Source organism: Zootoca vivipara, chromosome 3 (genome assembly GCF_963506605.1).
Source record: "Zootoca vivipara chromosome 3, rZooViv1.1, whole genome shotgun sequence".
NCBI classification, from domain to species: domain Eukaryota; kingdom Metazoa; phylum Chordata; class Lepidosauria; order Squamata; family Lacertidae; genus Zootoca; species Zootoca vivipara.
The window spans coordinates 115,139,157-115,157,843 of NC_083278.1; the positions used below are offsets into that span (position 1 = coordinate 115,139,157).

The window sequence follows — 18,687 nt, forward strand, 5'->3', positions numbered from 1 at the left end:
CTGCCAGCCTGGGTGGGCACCATGCTGAAGTTTTATAACCTAACATTACCTAATGCTGCCAAAAGATGTCCCCAGATGGAAATTCTTCTTCTTCTTTGGCGATCACTCGTAGCCGAGTAAGATTGTCTTTCATGAACACAATCTTAACAGTGTCCATAAGTGACTGCGGAGGCCAATTCTGGATCTACACATCCTTTCACAGTGGGGACATAGGTTTCTAGGCAGGAGTTGATAACGGTGAGGGTTTGCCAGATGTGCCTTCCTCTTAGCTCGTTTCTCCCTTTCGTCCTCAGTTCAAGCATCTTCAAAGCCCATGACACCTTTGGTAAAGGCTATTCTCCAATAGGAGCGCTCTGAGGCCAGTGTTTTCCAGTTGTCTGTGTTTATACTGCATTTTTAAAAGATTTGCCTTGAGAGAGAAGAGAGAAGAGAAGAGTTTGGATTTGATATCCCGCTTTATCACTACCCGAAGGAGTCGCAAAGTGGCTAACAATCTCCTTTCCCCTCCTCCCCCACAACAGACACCCTGTGAGGTGGGTGGGGCTGAGAGACTTCAGAGAAGAGTGACTAGCCCAAGGTCAGGGCTGTCTCAACCATGCTGGGTGCCCTGGCGCCGTGGTGCGGAGATCGCTCTGGCGCCCCCCCGCTCCGCCCCATTTCTTGTTGTGGTTGGTGGGCAGGCGCAGGGCGCAGCATGGCTTCTGCACGGCTCTGCCGCGCGACGCACCCCTGCCAGGCCAGCGCCCCACACCACCCAGCCTACCCCTAGAGCCGGCCCTGCCCAAGGTCACCCAGCAGCTCTATGTGGAGGAGCGGAGACGCAAACCCGGTTCCCCAGATTACGAGTCTACCGCTCTTTTCTTCTTCTTCTAAGAATGGCAAACTGCCACATGTAGCACCTTACTTGGATGTGTCTGGAGTCTTGGAAGCTTGACTACCCTACGTTCTCCTACAAATGGACCTTGAGCTTGTTTGGAGGTTCTAGCAGGGGAGCGCAGCTATCGTATACCCTTGACCGAAGAACGGTACACTCCTATCTGGGAAGGTCGTCCTCTTCCACTGAGCGTGCAGCTTCGGGAGGGACGCACATGGAGCGGTGAGGGAGGGAGGGGACACCCGCCTAGCCAGCCAGATCAGCCGAATCAACCCTGGCAATCAATGGGGTGACAGATGTCGCAGCCAGATCGCCCTCACATCCTCGAGTCTACCGCTCTTAACCACTACACCACACTGGCTCTCTTTAAACCTCTTTTGTTGACCACCAGCATTACGCTTTCCATTTTTAAGTTCAGAATAGAGTAGTTGCTTTGGAAGACTATCATCAGGGCATCTGCACAACATGACCAGTCCAACAAGGTTGGTGTTGAAGAATCATTGCTTCAACACTGGTGATCTTTGCTTCTTCCAGTACATTGGCATTAGTTCGCTTGTCTTCCTAAGTGATGTATAAATTTTTTCGGAGACACCGTTGATGGAATCTTTCGAGGAGTTGGAGATGGCATTTATAAGTGGTCCATGTTTCACAAGCATACAGTAAGGTTGGTAGTACAATAGCTTTGTAAACAAGCATTTTGGTTTCCCTGCGAATGTCCCGGTCCTCAAACACTCTGCACTTGGAAATGGAAGTAGATAGGATATGAAGGATATTGGAAGACCCCTGCAAGAGCAGACCTAAGGCCAATGGCAAATTGCTTCCCATGGTGGTGAAGCAGATCCACATAGGAAGCCCACATGCAGAGGAAGGAGAACATAGACCTCATGGCTAGCAGCTTAGGGATGGGAATTAGAGGTGTAAGAAGAGCATTGCTGGATCAAGCCAGTGGCGTGTGTAATCCAGCATCCCTATCTCACTGGGTCAGGGACTGGCTGGATAAGGAGGAGGAGTGGATGCTGCCTGAGCAAGATCCCCGCAGGGAAATCACAGAGGGAGACAATTTGGATCCTGGATCCTGGAAGTGGGAAACCAGCCACATCCCAGAGGAGGAGGAGAAAAGCTGAGAAGTACTGGAGGCTGGGAGCTTGGAAAATGATGAAGAGGAAGAAAAAGGCAGGACAGGAAGAAGCACCACGGACAGAATAATTGCCACACACAGGAAGAGCAAGGATATAGTTTGAGTGCCTCACTTGTAGATTTATAAATCATTTACTGTGTCAACACAAATGGAAGTTACTAATATTGTATAAGGGATTATTATCATGACCGGAATGTAATTGAAATTAATGAGATTTTGGAACACAGGAATAAAGAAAATCATCAAGGCATCAATTCTAGCACATGGGGGGGCAACTAAATTATATAATTTGGTATTTGACCAATTGGTATTAGTAATTGTATTATAAATTGGTATTGTTATCTTCTTCTTCTTTGGCGATCACTCGTAGCCGAGTAAGATTGTCTTCCATAAACATGGTTTTAACAATGGGTCCGTAAGTGACTGTGGAGGCCAATTCTGGATCCACACATCCTTCGACAGTGGGGACATTGGTTTCCAGGCGGGAGTTGATCACGGTGTGGATTTGCCAAGCATGCCTTCCTCTTAGCACGTTTCTCCCTTGTGAGGCTATTATTGGATTGTAACTGAAAACTAATAAAAATTATTATCAGAAAAAGAGGAGGAAACAGGCAGGTGCCCCAGCACAGGGCAAGGACAGGAATCAGACTTGAAAGCTCCACCACAGAGCCACCACGACAGCTTCTCTGCTCACAGCCTGCAACTCCCCCCCCCCCCAACTCCCAGAACGAGGAATCTATTACATGTTACTGAGCAGAGAACCAGGCAGAAACAGAGAGGGTCCCTTGGGGCTCACCATAGACAGAGGGAGAGGCCTGACCCAGAGGATAAGGGGGTGGAGGGGGAGTTACAAGCCAGTCCAGATTACTGCTTCATCAAGATAGGAGCCTGGGGTGCCAACTTGAATAAAATGTGGGGGAGGGACAGGTAAGCCCCATCCCATATAACCAATCACATGACACAGTGCACACACGCACACGCGCGCGCGCACACACACACACACACAGCATTTGAATGGCAGTCCTTAGAAGTCTCTGCGTGTTCTCCGTTCAGCTTCCTTAATAAAGAAACTAACTGTAAGTTAGCTGGTGTTTCACGGTCTTTCTATGAACTGTGAATGACCTGTTTCTCCTTGTCGGCTCCCTGACACACAGAGGCCACCAGATCCCTCTGGGAAGCCCACAAGCAAGACTTGAGGGCAACAACGCCCCCCGCCCCTGATTCCTAGCAACAGGCAGTGCAGTCAAATGATGGAACTCGCTTCCCCAGGCGGCAGTGATGGCTGCCCTCTTGGATGGCTTTGGAAGACTATTGAATGGGAATATCTGAAACATGATTCAAAGTTGAATATCTGGTTGAGTTTAGATTGAACTCGTGAAGAGTCAAAAGGATGATTTACGTCAATACCTGTATAAAATTAAGAAAAATATAAAGGGGGGGGGGAAGAAAACAGTGATGAACAAGATGGAAGCGAAGTCTTGTACGGTTGGTGGAAGTCAGTATTTTGTTTGTATTTTTTGTATTGTGATAATGCAAAGAGGATTATGGTTCTGACTCACAATTTGTTCTAAGTTGTTTTATCTTTGCATTGTAAAATATATTTCTTTTTTCTTTCTTTCTTTTTTCCATGCTTTCTTTTTTCTTCTTTTTTTCTTCTTTTGGTTTTGTGTATATGTTTCTAAGCAGTTGAAATTGGAAATTTACTTTTTCTTTAATTAAAAAAAAAGAAGGGGGAAAAAGGAAGACTATTGGGGAAATTCATCAAGAAGGGTTACCAATGGCTGCCAGCCATGATGGCTACCCTCTGTTTTCATAGGTAGAGGCAACAAGGCTTTCAAATATCAGTCGCTGGAGGAGAGAGGGCTGTTGTGCTCAAATCCTGCAGGCATCTGGGTGGCCACTGGGAGAACAGGATGCTTGACTAGAAGGGCCATTGGTCTGATTCAGTAAGACTCGTCTGATTCAGAGTCATAACCCCAAGGCATATGCCTCCATTGTCTCCTGAGACAGATGGATGCCAACCATTTTTTTATCATCACCATACCTGTGTCAGCCTGTTGTTGTTGTTGATAGGATAGCAACATTTTCTAGGCTCAATTGCAAGGCTGTTTTATGTGGACCTTTCCCATTGGCCAACATTGCATGTTCTCGCCCCTAGACTCGGCATTTCTTACTGCATTTCCGAGAGCTTTATGGTGAAATCTGAACCTGGCACTATCCTAACAGGTAATTAAAGCTTGCCTAACCAAGAAGAGATGGAACATGTTGGCAATGTTTCACCTTGCGCTGTGCCAAGCAGCCCTCTTTAAAATGTAGCATTTCTTATTTTACCTGCAGTGCTTGATTAATTTTCCAAACCTGCAGCTTGCACTGAGTAGAATTATTCCCCTGCCTGGTGAACTGAACAACCACAGAATTTTAAGTAAAATGCAATAACAGAATCTGCTGCTCTTGTGGGTAGCGATGAACAAACCTGTCAATTTCAGTTTTTCTCAGGTTCCCCTTTTTTCAGTCTTACCTTCAGCTCACTGCATTTCTGCAACAGCTTGCAGTAAAAAAAAACTGCAAGCTGTTTGTGGAAGTTTGTCAGCATTTCATTGCTTTTTTTATCTTACTGTTCACTTTTTAAATGTGCATTTTGCCTGTTATGCAAGCCATTTCTCCATATGCAATGCACAGAGCTACTGTTTTAATCCTATCAAAGTTTAATTACTTTTCAGCAATTATTTTTTATATGCTTTTTGTATTTTTATCTGTTTGTAAGCTGCCTTGAGTCCCATGCTGGGGAAAATAATTTTTAAAAAAGGTAAAGGACCCCTGGCAGTTAAGTCCAGTCATGAACAAGTCTGAGGTTGCGGCGCTCATCTCGCTTTACAGGCCAAGGGAGCTGACGTTTGTCCGCAGACAGTTTTTCCAGGTTATGTGGGCAGCATGACTAAGCCACTTTGGGCAAAACCAGAGCAGTGCACGGGAATGCCGTTTACCTTCCCGCCAGAGTGGTACCTATTTATCTACTTGCACTTTGACGTGCTTTCGAACTGCTAGGTTGGCAGGAGCTGGGACCGAGCAACGGGAGCTCACCCCGTCGCAGGGATTCGAACTGCCGACCTTCCGATCGGCAAGCCCTGGGCTCAGTAGACCACAGCGCCACCCACGTCCCAATAAATAATAATACATATTATTAAATGTGTGCTTTTTAGTGCACACTTTCCTCTATATATACATGTATTGGATAGCAAACTGGGTTGCAAAACCTGGAGAAGGGTGGATTGCGCAAAATAACTGCATTTTGGTTCGTGTATTGTTTGGGGAAGTTTAAATTTGGTAACACGTGAGCTGAATTGAACTGAATTCTGAGTCATAGAATCATAGAATCATAGAGTTGGAAGAGACCACAAGGGCCATCCAGTTCGACCCCCTGCCAAGCAGGAAACACCATCAAAGCATTCCTGACAGATGCCTGTCAAGCCTCTGCTTAAAGACCTCCAAAGAAGGAGACTCCACCACACTCCTTGGCAGCAAGTTCCACTGCCGAACAGCTCTTACTGTCAGGAAGTTCTTCCTAATGTTTAGGTGGAATCTTCTTTCTTGTAGTTTGAATCCATTGCTCCGTGCCCGCTTCTCTGGAGCAGCAGAAAACAACCTTTCTCCCTCCTCTATATGACATCCTTTCATATATTTGAACATGGCTATCGTATCACCCCTTAACCTTCTCTTCTCCAGGCTAAACATACCCAGCTCCCTAAGCCGTTCCTCATAAGGCATCGTTTCCAGGCCTTTGAGTCACTCCAGTGCAACTGTACAGGTCCAAACTTGCCACCAGCCCAGCTCTGACCAGCCCTGACCAGGCACTCAGCGGTGAGACCTAAGTTGAGAAGGTGGATCCACACCCCTCCCCCCTCCGCAATGTATCCCGCTGAGCAACAGGACCCTAAATAACCATCTTTGCATCTTCTCTCCCTTTTCTTCCTCTCCCTATATCATCCCCCAGAATCTAAGAGGTGGGGGGGGGGGGAAATGGGCATGCAAAATCTGATCCCATCCCTGGAGATGCATCTGGCGTAGCAATAATAGCAACATGCGCTGGAGAACATCAATAATTCAGGGGAAATGGAAGCAGATGCAGAATTTATCTGGGTTGTGTTTTTACTGCCAGTTTGGTCAGCAGCTGGTGACACTGACCTCTGTTAGGACATGGTAAGGCTAAGCTAGGGTTAAGCAATGCATCTTTAAATATTTAGGGTGACACAGAAAGGGGGGCAGGAAGGGCCATAGCTCAGTGGAATAATAATAATAATAATAATAATAATAATAATAATAATAATAATATACCCCACACATCTGGCTGTGTTTCCCCAGCCACTCTGGATGGTTCCCAACAGAATATTAAAAACACAACAAAACATCAAAACAGGGCTGTCTTCTGAAAGTCAGGTAGTTGTTTATTTCCTTGACATCTGATGGGAGGGCGTTCCGCTCATGTTAATATCTCTAAAGAGTTTGCTCAAACTCAGAGTTGATTCTGTAACTGGAATCTGTCCTCATTTGTCCTCATTTGTTCATCAGAATCTGACAGTAGAGCCCTAGGCATGTCTCCCTTTTTTTTTCTTTTACCTGTTTATACAGTGGTACCTCTGGTTAAGAACTTAATTCATTCCAGAGGCCCATTCTTAACCTGAAACTGTTCCTAACCTGAAGCACCACTTAGCTAATGGGGCTAATGGGAGGGCATTCCACAGGGCGGGTGCCACTACAGAGAAGGCCCTCTGCCTGGTTCCCTGTAACTTCAATGGAACCGCCAGAAGGCCCTCGGAGCTAGACCTCAGTGTCCGGGCAGAACGATGGAGGTGGAGACGCTCCTTCAGGTATACTGGACCGAGGCCGTTTAGGGCTTTAAAGATCAGCACCAACACTTTGAATTGTGCTCAGAAATGTACTGGGAGCCAATGTAAGTCTTTTAGGACCGGTGTAATATGGTCTCGGCGGCCACTCCCAGTCACCAGTCTGGCTGCCGCATTCTGGAATAGTTGTAGTTTCCGGGTCACCTTCAAAGGTAGCCCAACGTAGAGCGCATTGCAGTAATCCAAGCGGGAGATAACTAGAGCATGCACCACTCTGCCGAGACAGTCCACAGGCAGGTAGGGTCTCATCCTGTGTACCAGATGGAGCTGATAGATAGCTGCCCTGGACACAGCATTGACCTGCGCCTCCATGGACAGCTGTGAGTCCAAAATAACTCCTAGGCAGCGCATCTGGTCCTTCAGGGGCACAGTTACCCTATTCTGGACCAGGGAGTCCTCTACACCTGCCTGCATCTATGTAGAGCATCTGTGTTTCATGCAGAAAGCCCCAGCTTCCTGCATCTGCAGGTATGGCTGGGAATGTCTGGAATCCTGGAGAGCCGCTGCCAATCAGTGCAGACAATATTCAGCTAAATGGAGAAATGGCCTGACTCAATATGAGATAGTTTTCTAGGTTTTAAAAAACACACCGAAACTCTGGCATCTTTTGGAAAATAAGGTGGCCTTGAGATGGAAACCCTCGCAGCAGTTACTAGCAATATCCCAGGGAATGTTGCTGGAATGAGTCTTGGAGGTCGCATAGTCCAACTGTCTACTCCGGGCAGTATCTGCAGGGCAGTGTCGAACTTCCAGCATCCATGACTGATGACTCTTCAGCATCTGCTTGAATGACTCTAGTTAAGAAGACCTCCTGAATTAGGGCAGGAAAGGAGCAAAGAATGCAGATATCCTGGGAGGGAGGTCTTGCAACTCCCAATCTTAACAAAGCGAAGGGGGCAACACCCTCCCCCCCCCACTCACGCAAGAAATTAAGGATCATCACAGCCAACCATGAATGAATAACCACATTCTAAGACGAATCCTGACCTCTCTCACCAACAAAGAAGCACGAACAAACAACAGAGAACCTGTACAAACGACGCTGACGCCGAACCCCTACACATATCAAGAAAAACAGAAACATCGGCAATCCACCACACCCAACCCCCCATCCCACCTACCTCTTTCCCCCCTTCCTCATAATGTCTCAACAAGTTAAAATTGATGTGTAAAAATGATGCATGAAAAAAAAAATGAGACATTGCACTATCTTTGTAACCTAAGAAAATCTTTAATAAAAATAATTACAAAAAAAAAAGAAGGCTTTCCTAATGTTCAGCTGAAATCTACGCGTCACTTAAGCCAAATAAATCTCATCCTGACCTCTGGGGGGCAGCAAAGATCAAGTATTTTCTCTCTTCCATGAAACAGTCCAGCATCAATCCATCATCTCCAGGTTAGGGCTTGGAGAGACTCTGGCCCAGAGACCTGGATAGCAGCTGTCAGTCAGTGTACTGTAGACCGTATTGAGCTACAGCTACATGGACCAATGGTTTGACACAGTCAAGGCACCTTCCTGTATTCCTATGCCTTGGGATGAAAGAGGATTACAGAGCTTAAATTTCGTAGCAAATCTTTGTCCATGACTCTCACCCCAGCTCATTGCTAGGGATGGGGAAGAAATTTGAGTTTATTCTCAATCCAGAATTGTTGATGCTTGTCCTCAACATGCTGCTTTAAATAAGGATGGAGAAGGATCCTGGTAAAGTCCCCAGCATCTCCAGGCAGGCCTGGGAGTGTCCTGGACAGACACTGTCAGTCAGTGTAGACCAGGCTTCCTCAACCTCAGCCCTCCAGATGTTTTGAGACTACAGTTCCCTTCATCCCTGACCACGGGTCCTGCTAGCTAGGGATTATGGGAGTTGTAGGCCAAAACATCTGGAGGGCCGCAGTTTGGGGATGTCTGGTGTAGACAATATTGAGCTGGATGAACCAATGCCCTGACTCATTGTGACTTAACACACTGATAGCCTGGCTCTGGCCTTGTTTGGAAAAGAGGTGGGATTCTTTAAGCCAGACATGGAAACCCTGTAGGCAGTAACTTGAGAGATCCCACAACTAGGGTTGCCAAACTCAATAGAGGACAGGACTTCTGTGCCTTTAATTGCCCTGCTCTCTTTTGAGTCTGGAAACCTTAAAGAGAAACCAGCAGACCCTTTGTTTAATTTCCAAGCAAAAGGGTCTGCTGGTTTCTCTTTAAGGTTTCCAGACTCAAAAGAGAGCAGGGCAATTAAAGGCACAGAAGTCCTGTCCTCTATTGAGTCTGGCAACCCTACCCACAACCCTGATCTCAGTGCAAGATCTTCAAGGCAGCCTACAACTGCAGCATCCTTCCAAGAGGGTCGCCCAGCCTCAGCTTCAACGCTTCTCACGAGGAAGACCTTGATCAGTGTGGACACGGAACCTCATTGCGTGCAGAAATCTGGCATGTCAGAAACCAAAAGTGTAGGCTTCAGGCTGAATTACTCCAGATCTTTTGGAATGCAAAGCCTTTCTGACCTGGCTAGCGTGGCAAACAGTCAGGGATGCCTGTATCAAAGGGGATGGGTGTTTTTTCTGGGTATTTTGTTTGTCTCCTAAATGGCAGCTGGTGCTTTAAACCCTCCTCCCTTGTTTCTTTTTATGGTATGGTCTATTCCTGCTCAGATGCCTTAACTCCTTCCAGCCATTTCCTTAAAAAAATTACATCTGAAGATAGGTGCGTAGGTTTTAACAGAAAGGAATGTGGAAATATTGGGTGGTGCAAGAGGCGGGCAATGTTAAAAGCAGCTGAGCGTCTGTGGTCTGTAACTGCCATGTTGCTCCTGCGGAAACCATTTTGATGGGCGGATTGCAGCAATATCTTTACAACGACGTTTGATTTCAGAGGAGACTGGGGGTGGGGTTGGTGAGAGGAATGAGCAGTGGAATTAAGCTCACTGGGTTTTTTTTATTAAAAAAAATAAGTCACCTTGGATTTTAATTTTTTGAAGGATTGTTTGACACTATTAACTAATACTAACAATAATACTTTGGGTTGTTGTTGTTTAGTCATTTAGTCGTGTCTGACTCTTCGTGACCCCATGGACCAGAGCACGCCAGGCACTCCTGTCTTCCACTGCCTCCCGCAGTTTGGTCAAACTCATGTTCGTAGCTTCGAGAACACTGTCCAACCATCTCGTCCTCTGTGCCCTCAATCTTTCCCAACATCAGGGTCTTTTCCAAGGATTCTTCTCTTCTCATGAGGTAGCCAAAGTATTGGAGCCTCAGCTTCACGATCTGTCCTTCCAGTGAGCACTCAGGGCTGATTTCCTTAAGAACGGATAGGTTTGATCTTCTTGCAGTCCATGGGTCTCTCAAGAGTTTCCTCCAGCACCATAATTCAAAAGCATCAATTCTTCGGCGATCAGCCTTCTTTATGGTCCAGCTCTCACTTCCATTCATCACTACTTTGGGTAGATGAGCATGTAAAAAAAAAGCCCTTCCTTCAAGTAACCACAAGGGTCCAGCAAGGTGGTGGGGACAGACTTGCCAGAGGGATCATGCCCACTGGCAATGTGGCTGTTTATGGCGTGAAAGCTGCTATAAACAGATTTGCCCGGCAGACTTCTGACCAGGCGTTAAGCAGAGCTGAAATACAGTCCCCAGCGACGTGTGAGGAAATCGGCCCTGAGTCTTGATTGATGAGCAACACAGGATTATTGTGGGCAGATTACTTTATTGCCTGTCATTAAGCTTAATAGTTGTTAAATACAGAGACTGCTGTGGATCCCCACAGCAGAAGATCTGCATCTATCCTCTCAGCAGATCAAAACCGAAACTCTCTCAGTCACTCAGATAAAGCAAAACAAAATAAAAAAATTCCTTCCTTCCTTAGAGACCAACTAAGTTTGTCATAGGTATGAGCTTTCGTGTGCATGCACACTTCTTCAGATACACTGAAACAGAAGTCACCCGACCCTTATGTATAGTGAGAGGGTGGAGAGGGGTATTACTCAGAAGGGTGGTGGGAATCCGTGATTGGCTGATAGGTGTGATAAACCTGTGGTTGACTGTTAACGACTGTGATTGGTCTTACAGGAAAAAGCAAGGGATGAGATGGTCAAAAATAGCTTTATCATGTATAATGAGATAAGAATCCAATGTCTCTATTCAGACCAGGTCTCTCCATGGTTTTAAGCTTGGTGATGAGGTTGCAATTCAGCAACTTCTCTTTCCAGTCTGTTTCTGATTTTTTTTCTGTAATAAAACAGCTACTTTGAGATCTTGTATAGAATGTCCTGGGAGATTGAAGTGTTCTCCTACTGGTTTCTCTGTCTTGTGATTCCAGATTTATGTCCATTTATCCACCACCTTTCTGAGTAATACCCCTCCCCACCCTCTGACTATACATAAGGGGCTGGTGACTTCTGTTTCAGTGTATCTGAAGAAGTGTGCATGCACACAAAAGCTCATACCAATGACAAACTTAGTTGGTCTCTAAGGTGCTACTGGAAGGATTTTTTTATTTTGTTTTGACTGCGTCAGACCAACACGACTACCTACCTGTATCAAATAGAGCAGTGCACATGTCCACGACGTCACTGTCTTGTCATTGCTCCTATGTAAGCAACCCAGCTACACATCCGGAGCCTCGTGTTACATACAGAAACTCACAGTTTTTTGAAAAAGAATGACCAACACCCCCAAGAAGCAATTCCTATGTGGGGCAATGCATCCTCCCCATAAATGTTTTGTTTGATCCAAGCTATCTCTCTCTGAAACATGAATACAGCAGATCTGAATGTTTGTGATCTGTAATTGGGACTTCTGTGGAAACTGCTATGACTGCCAGACTGCAGGAATACCTTTCCAGAGGCATGTGATTCTGGCAACGTTCTCTTCCACGTCAGCCTAAGTCACAAAGTCCCAAGGAGATATGGGAAGCATGGGTGTAGCCAGGATTTATTTTAGGGGAGCCTGTGAAGATGTGCCTCCTATTCTGAATGAGCTTTCCTTTCCCTTGTGGATCATGGTATTTGTCTCTCCCTCTGCACAGGATTTCCCCTGTTACAACCAGATATTATGTGCCTTATATGGAATGGTATCTGCCTCCCATTCTTTTATCCTGCTGGCTTCCCTGACATTGGGAGCTGCCAATAATAATAATAATAATAATAATAATAATAATAATAATAGGTAATAATAGGTAAAGGGGCCCCCTGACCATCAGGTCCAGTTGTGTCCGACTCTGGGGTTGTGGCGCTCATCTCGCTCTATAGGCCGAGGGAGCCGGCGTTTGTCCGCAGACAGCTTCCGGGTCATGTGGCCAGCATGACAAAGCTGCTTCTGGTGAACCAGAACAGTGCACGGAAATGCCGTTTACCTTCCCGCCGGAGCGGTCCCTATTTATCTACTTGCACTTTGACGTGCTTTCGAACTGCTAGGTGGGCAGGAGCTGGGACTGAGCAACGGGAACTCATCCCATTGCAGGGATTCGAACCGCCGACCTTCTGATCAGCAAGCCCTAGGCTTTGTGGTTTAACCCACAGCGCCACCTGGGTCTCTCCCAATAATAATAATAATAATAATAATAATAAAATAATAAAAATTGAGTTTATTTTATAACACATACACATACACTTATCAAACAAAACATAAAATAATAATAATGCCCAATCGAAAAAACAACAACATGAACAAACAAACAGCAACAGAACAAAAAACAAAAAGATACAAATAAAACATAATAACGTATGGAAACTTATACAAAACAACTTGTCCACGATATATATATACCATATTTCAAGTCTTCTTTTCTTCCAATTGTCTTCCTTCATCCTCAACACGTTTCTCTTTTCAATTTTTGGTAAACTGTCTCCTTTTTAGTTTTCTATTATCCCTTATACTTTCTGTTTTAACTTAGGTACCATAAATTATTTTGCAGAAATTAATTGAAACAAGTCCAAGTATTAATTTGAGGGCACGGCTTTTTAAGGTAATCTTTATATTTTTCCCATTCTTTTTGATATTTTTGTTTGGCCTGGCCTCTAATTGCCTCTGTCAATCTAGCCAATTCCATATAATCAAATAATTTGTCTTGCCATTCTTTTTTTTGTTGGTATTGTTTCTTTTTTCTAATTTTTAGCAAATAGTGTTCTCGCAGCCCCTGTAGCATGAAGGAATATTTTATTATTTTCTCTGGCAATATCTGTGTCTAATATCCCCAATAAAAACGCCATTCTATTACTTCAGAAGCAAAGAAAACATAAAAAGCCAAAAAAACCAACAACCCCATTACAGTCATTATATAGGTTGGTTGTACAGCCTGCAAGATTTACAGTTGTTTTAATAATGTTTTTCATTAATTAAACAGTCACTGGCAGTACAAAGTATCTCTAATGCAACCTTGTTATTACACAGAATGTAATTTTCATAGAGCAGTGAGTACCAGCTCCCTGTTCCATTCGTTACACAAAGCATCAATTACTTAAGTGGTCTCTGAATACACCATCCTTTGATTGCAAGCTTAATTGGTTACACAGCCAGTTGTTTTCATACATTTTCCATTGCAAAAGACACCTTTGGCAGAATCAGGAAAGGATGGCACACCCCGTATTGCTCCAAATGAAAGCGATCTTGCCCAAAACCAGTGCTGATGATGTTGGCGCTTCTCCGCCACTGGCAGAAGGAGCAGGGAAGGAGGGGCACACATGGCCTTTCTGCCTGGTTGGGGGCTTCTGCCACATGAAGCAGCGTCCTCACCTGCCTCAAGGCTCGTCCGGCTCTGGGACCAGGCCTGCCTTTGGTTGCTTTGCTCTGTGAGGTTTTGCCAGTTCTTCTTGCTCCAATCCTTCAATCACACGGTATTTGCATGTTTAGATTAATATGCAGTACAATCCATTCTTTGTCTCAGTGGAAAAGGATCAGTATAATAGTCAACCCTTTAATAGTCAAGCTTTAATAGGTGCTGGGCTTTTGCTCAGTGTGATCTTCTCCCCTCCACCTTGTTTGAATAGCTCAGGATTAGGTCCCATATATTCCATGTAAAGTGCCCCACCTTCAGTTCCAAGCATTTTGCGCATGAAAGCACCAGAACTCGGCATGAAAGCTCAAATGAAACCTCAAAGAACAGAAGGTTAACTCATTGCCCTTTGGATGTTTCTGATCTGGAGATCCCAAGATCCCTGATCTTTAGCCACAATGACAGCGACTCCATGGAGCGCACATCAGGTCCTCCCTCCTAATAGAGGGATCTCTATTTAAGCCCATGCACGTATCCCTGAGCTTCCTCCTTTAGGCTCAGTGCATCGGAACACCCGCCCACCTCTCCCTATATTTAGGGCTTGCACAATTGACCTTGCTATGCCGTCGTGTGTCGTCTGTCATTGGGACAGGGGCACGGCAGGTATTTTCCCCGCTTGCTGATTGGCTGGTGCCATTTGGGTTTCGCCTGCCGCGTAGCAAATCGTCACAACTTGTAAGGTTGCGGATAGGCTCTGGTTCAGGTGATAGGGGTGGCAGAGCGGTCTGGCCATCCCTATGCGCTGGGTATTCCGTTAAAGGAATCCTGGGACTCTTGGTTGGTCAACCCTGAGAATGGTTGTGCCCGGAGCCAGAGTCCAGGGGGGCATCTGGCTGGTGGACTGGCTTGACCCTGCCTTCAATTATGCCAGGTGTTTACCCAAGGCTGACCTATGGTTTGCCCTGCATCATTACTGCCTGTAAGGGTGCAGGGAGCTAGTTGAATGAGAGCCTATGCAACCACTCACTTGATTGTAATCAATAAAGTTGTGGCCTAATTTCTGCCAAAAACCAAACCAAAAATTTGAGTCTTGTCTGAATTCATTTCGGGATGGTTAAAGGGTCTACACACGCAAAACAGAAGAGTGAAGAGGCTTCAGAAACAGGGTGGGGAAGGGGGAAAGGGGGATTTGTCATCTTCTAGGATGGAAAGGAGAAAGGAAAGGTCAGGTTGGCCAATTATTATAGGGTGCAGAGTGGACATGGCAAGTGAATTGAGCAGAGAAGCAGAGCCCCTCCAGTTTTAAAATATTTTTTGTAAGTTGCCTTGAATCTGAGAAATAGGATGATGATGATTGGAAGGAGGAGGAGGACAAGGACAAGAGAGCATGTGAAGATTGCCCTTCCTTCAAGTATGCACAAGAGTCCACCATTTCACCTTTGAAATCTCCTTGCCCTGCATGTCCCCACTCAACCTCTTCAATCAGTGGACTTGAATCTTTTCTATTTGAAGAACTCTTTGAAGCTATTACTGCTACCAGTACTTTTTTCCGGGGGTGGGGTGGGGCAGGGGTACACATACCCCTAAACATTTTGTGAATCTAAGTTTGGCCTAATTGAGAGGCATTATTTCAATATGAGTAAATTATTTTTTTTTTAAAAAAGCACAGACTACTACTAAGAATAATCATTGTGGGAGGCAAGCATGTGAAAAGTGCCCTTCCTTCAGGTAACCGCAAGGATCCAGCAATGTGCTGGGGACAGGTGAGGTTGTGAGCTATTTACCTGAGGGATACATCCCCTTGGCACTGCCTATGTGGGGCATTGCATCCTCCTCATCAATGTTTCATTTGATTCAAGCTATCTCCCCCTGAAACATGAATCCAGCACATCTGAATGTTTGTGATCTTAATTCTGTGGAAACTGCTATGACTGACAGAATGCAAGAATACCTTTCCAGAGGCACGTGATTTTGGCAACGTTCTCTTCCACATCAGCCTAAGTCACAACATCCCAAAGAAATTACAATTATGCAACCACCTTCTCCCTCCCCTCCCTGCCCTCTCTTGGCAACCTTTGGGGCTCCATTTGGCTTAAAAGCCGGCATTCGGCTTTGCCACCACAATTCATCCTGAGCCATGAAGATCCTTCACCTGTGCTTGGCAGTTCTCTCTTTGCTGCTCCTGGCTTCCCCAGGTAAGGGATGGAGGAGGAGAAGACAGAGGGATACCTGCCAGCCGATTATGGGGTGGAAGAGAGAGAGAGAGGCATCCAGTTGCTGTCCTGTGGCCTTGCTAACTTTTCTGGCTTGAGACCTTTCTTTAGTGGAAAATTCTTTAGTGGGAATTCTTTGCGTAAAAATGTATATATCAGACAAAATTGCCTACAAAGGTGCATCTATGAGGGGAAATATGTACTGTGTTGCTGAATTTTCCCCATTATGCACATAATTGGTATGCAATTATCCTGAATATAACATATATTTTCATTCTGTTTTCATGAAGTTATACTTTTTAATGTGCAGACACATTAAAAAACAACATTACTTGAAGGGAGAACTGCCTTTCAAAGGACGGCTATGCTTTGATGTCCACATGTTGACTCTATTATGATGCAGTAATATATGGAAAATTGCACCACATGTAAAAGTTTGGTTAGATTTTATGGAATTTTATGGGGAAAGTTTTTAAAAGTAAAATTTCGATTTGTCTCTTCCACAGGTCTTCCAATAAATTTGGCACATGTAGCGGCTAATTAGTGGGGAAAGTTTCTTGATGCAATATACAGCCTTTTATTCTGGGTAGTCCTTGGGGCTCTGATGGCTTCAGTTATAGTCTTTGGTTTCTCTATAACTTATAAGCCTTGTGTGCCTCACTTCTTGCTCTCCAGTTTCGTAGGCTGACACCCTCCACTTACGAGCAAATATCTGCATAACTACATTTACCATTTCTTCTTGTGAATGTAGCAAGGGTGGAACCGAGAGAGTCACAGAGCCACTCCTGGTCAAAGGGCTATGGAGCTGTGGCTTCCTTCCTTCCTATTGTGAATTAACTTCCTTCTCACCACTTACGTTTGTTTCTCTCTTTGCACAGGATCTGCAGATGATGAACCTAACAGTTATGACGATTGTGACGATGCCAACGGTATTTGCATACGTGGAGGTTGTCCCAATTATATGGAAGAGATTGGAATGTGTGATTATGATCTATTCTGTTGCAAAAGGTAATTTCTGCTTGCCAGAGGAGAATTACGCCTCCTGCCCTTCTCATATCAGCTTCTGGATTGATCATTTTAAGGAACCTCTGATTTGGGTGGCTGCCATGCTAAATTGACATCCCTTCTCAGACAGAGGCTAAGGGACCCAATGAACTGAGAAAATTGTTTAATTACAAAACAACTTGGAAAACTTTAGGATGGCTTCTCACAATTAACTATTGATTAGTCTGCATGTTTACAATAATCTGTCTGATTCCGGTTTGGCATCCTTTAATGTAGCATTCATCCCCTGTTAAAATCCATTGGACTTTTCCATTACAGCCCTTCTTATATCCAATTTGATAATTACATATATCATTTTCATAGGTCAATGAGTACCAGCTATCTGCTCCATTAATTACCCAAAGCATCGTTGACCTAAATAGTTAATTGCTCCAAGTACCAAATGTAGAGTCCCCTAAGTTGATCATCCTTTGCCTGCAAGCTCAATTGCTCCATTGCAAAAAATTACAGTGGTGCCTCGACTTACGAATTTAATCCGTTCCGAAGGCACCTTTGTAGGTTGAAAAATTCGCAAGTCGAAAAACGCCATTAGAAATGCAATTTCCTATTGGAATGCATTGGAAACAGAAAAATTCGTAAGTTGAAGCAACCCTATCTAAAAATTTGTAAGTAAAAAAAATCCCTAAAAGTCTAAAACCGCCGCGGTTTCCTTTCAGATGTCAAGACATTTGTAATCGTGCGGCCATTACCCCCATTCGTAAGTCGAAAAATTCAGTTGTCGAGTCGTTTGTAAGTCGAGGTACCACTGTAAATAAAAAATACCTATGGCAGAATCAGCCAAGAGCGGCACATCCCATTTTGCCGCTTGAGGCAAAGTAAGAATTGCTTCTTTGCCATGCTCCCGGCACCGCTCCTGACCCCATCTACCTGCTCCTGCTGCTATGGCCTGCTCTGCCACTGCCACACACTCTACCCTCATTGGCAGAGAAGCAGCATAGCCATCATTGCAAATTTTAAGCAAGATGGTGCTGTGTTGCTTCACCACTGGCAGAGGCTGGTGGGGGATCAAGGAGTGTGTTGCCTACAGGGCTTCTACCACCTGAAGCAGGGTCCTCACCTGCCTCATGGCTGGTCCAGCTCTGCAGTCTTTGGTCCCTTTGATCTGTGAGCTTATGCCAGTTCTCCTTAGCCGAATCCCGAAACCACACTGTATGGGCACATTTAATATATTCAGCAGCTTCACCCATTGTTTATCTCAGTGCCTAAGGGATGTCTATTCTGCCGCTTAAACAGATTCTGGACACTTACTCAGTTTAGTGTTCTGCCCTCCACCATTTAAGATTATCTCAGTATTACATCTCATACATTCCATGCAAATCTCTCATATTCAGTTCCAAGCAGAGAGATAGATAGAGAGATAGATAGATGAGGGATAGAAAGAATCTGAAAGAAGGAATTTTGTCCTGGGTCATTGCAGAGAAAATAGCAACTGGACTGAATGAACCCCAGGGTGCCAGTACCTCCCGTGTTTCTCAAAACATTTCCACAAAATTGTGAACAAGCTTCCTGTTTCCCCAGAACTCTTCCTCGGGGCCACAAAGACAACGAATCCCTGTTGTGTATAACATCCAGTCTGCAGGAGAATTTTGGAAACCTTGAAAGCTCGCTCACTATTTCGTGGCATTTTTAATTGCTAATAATAATGATAATGATAATGATAATGATAATAATAAATTATTTATACCTCGCCCATCTGGCCAGGTTCCCCCAGCCACTCTGAGTGGCTTCCTAGAAAACAATGTCCCCCCCAGGGGTAAGGATGGGCCAGAGATTGGATTCAGTTCTCATTGAAA

At 44.9% G+C, this 18,687-nt stretch overlaps 1 protein-coding gene across 1 annotated transcript in view; it reads left to right on the plus strand.

Moving 5' to 3' along the window:
- Positions 1-18,687, plus strand: part of FAM167A (family with sequence similarity 167 member A) — a 50,096-nt gene that overhangs the window by 31,039 nt on the left and 370 nt on the right. The window contains exon 4 of the mRNA XM_035110884.2: positions 16,708-16,837. Coding sequence (XP_034966775.2) covers positions 16,708-16,837 — 130 coding nt within the window. The remainder of the gene's footprint in view (positions 1-16,707; positions 16,838-18,687) is intronic.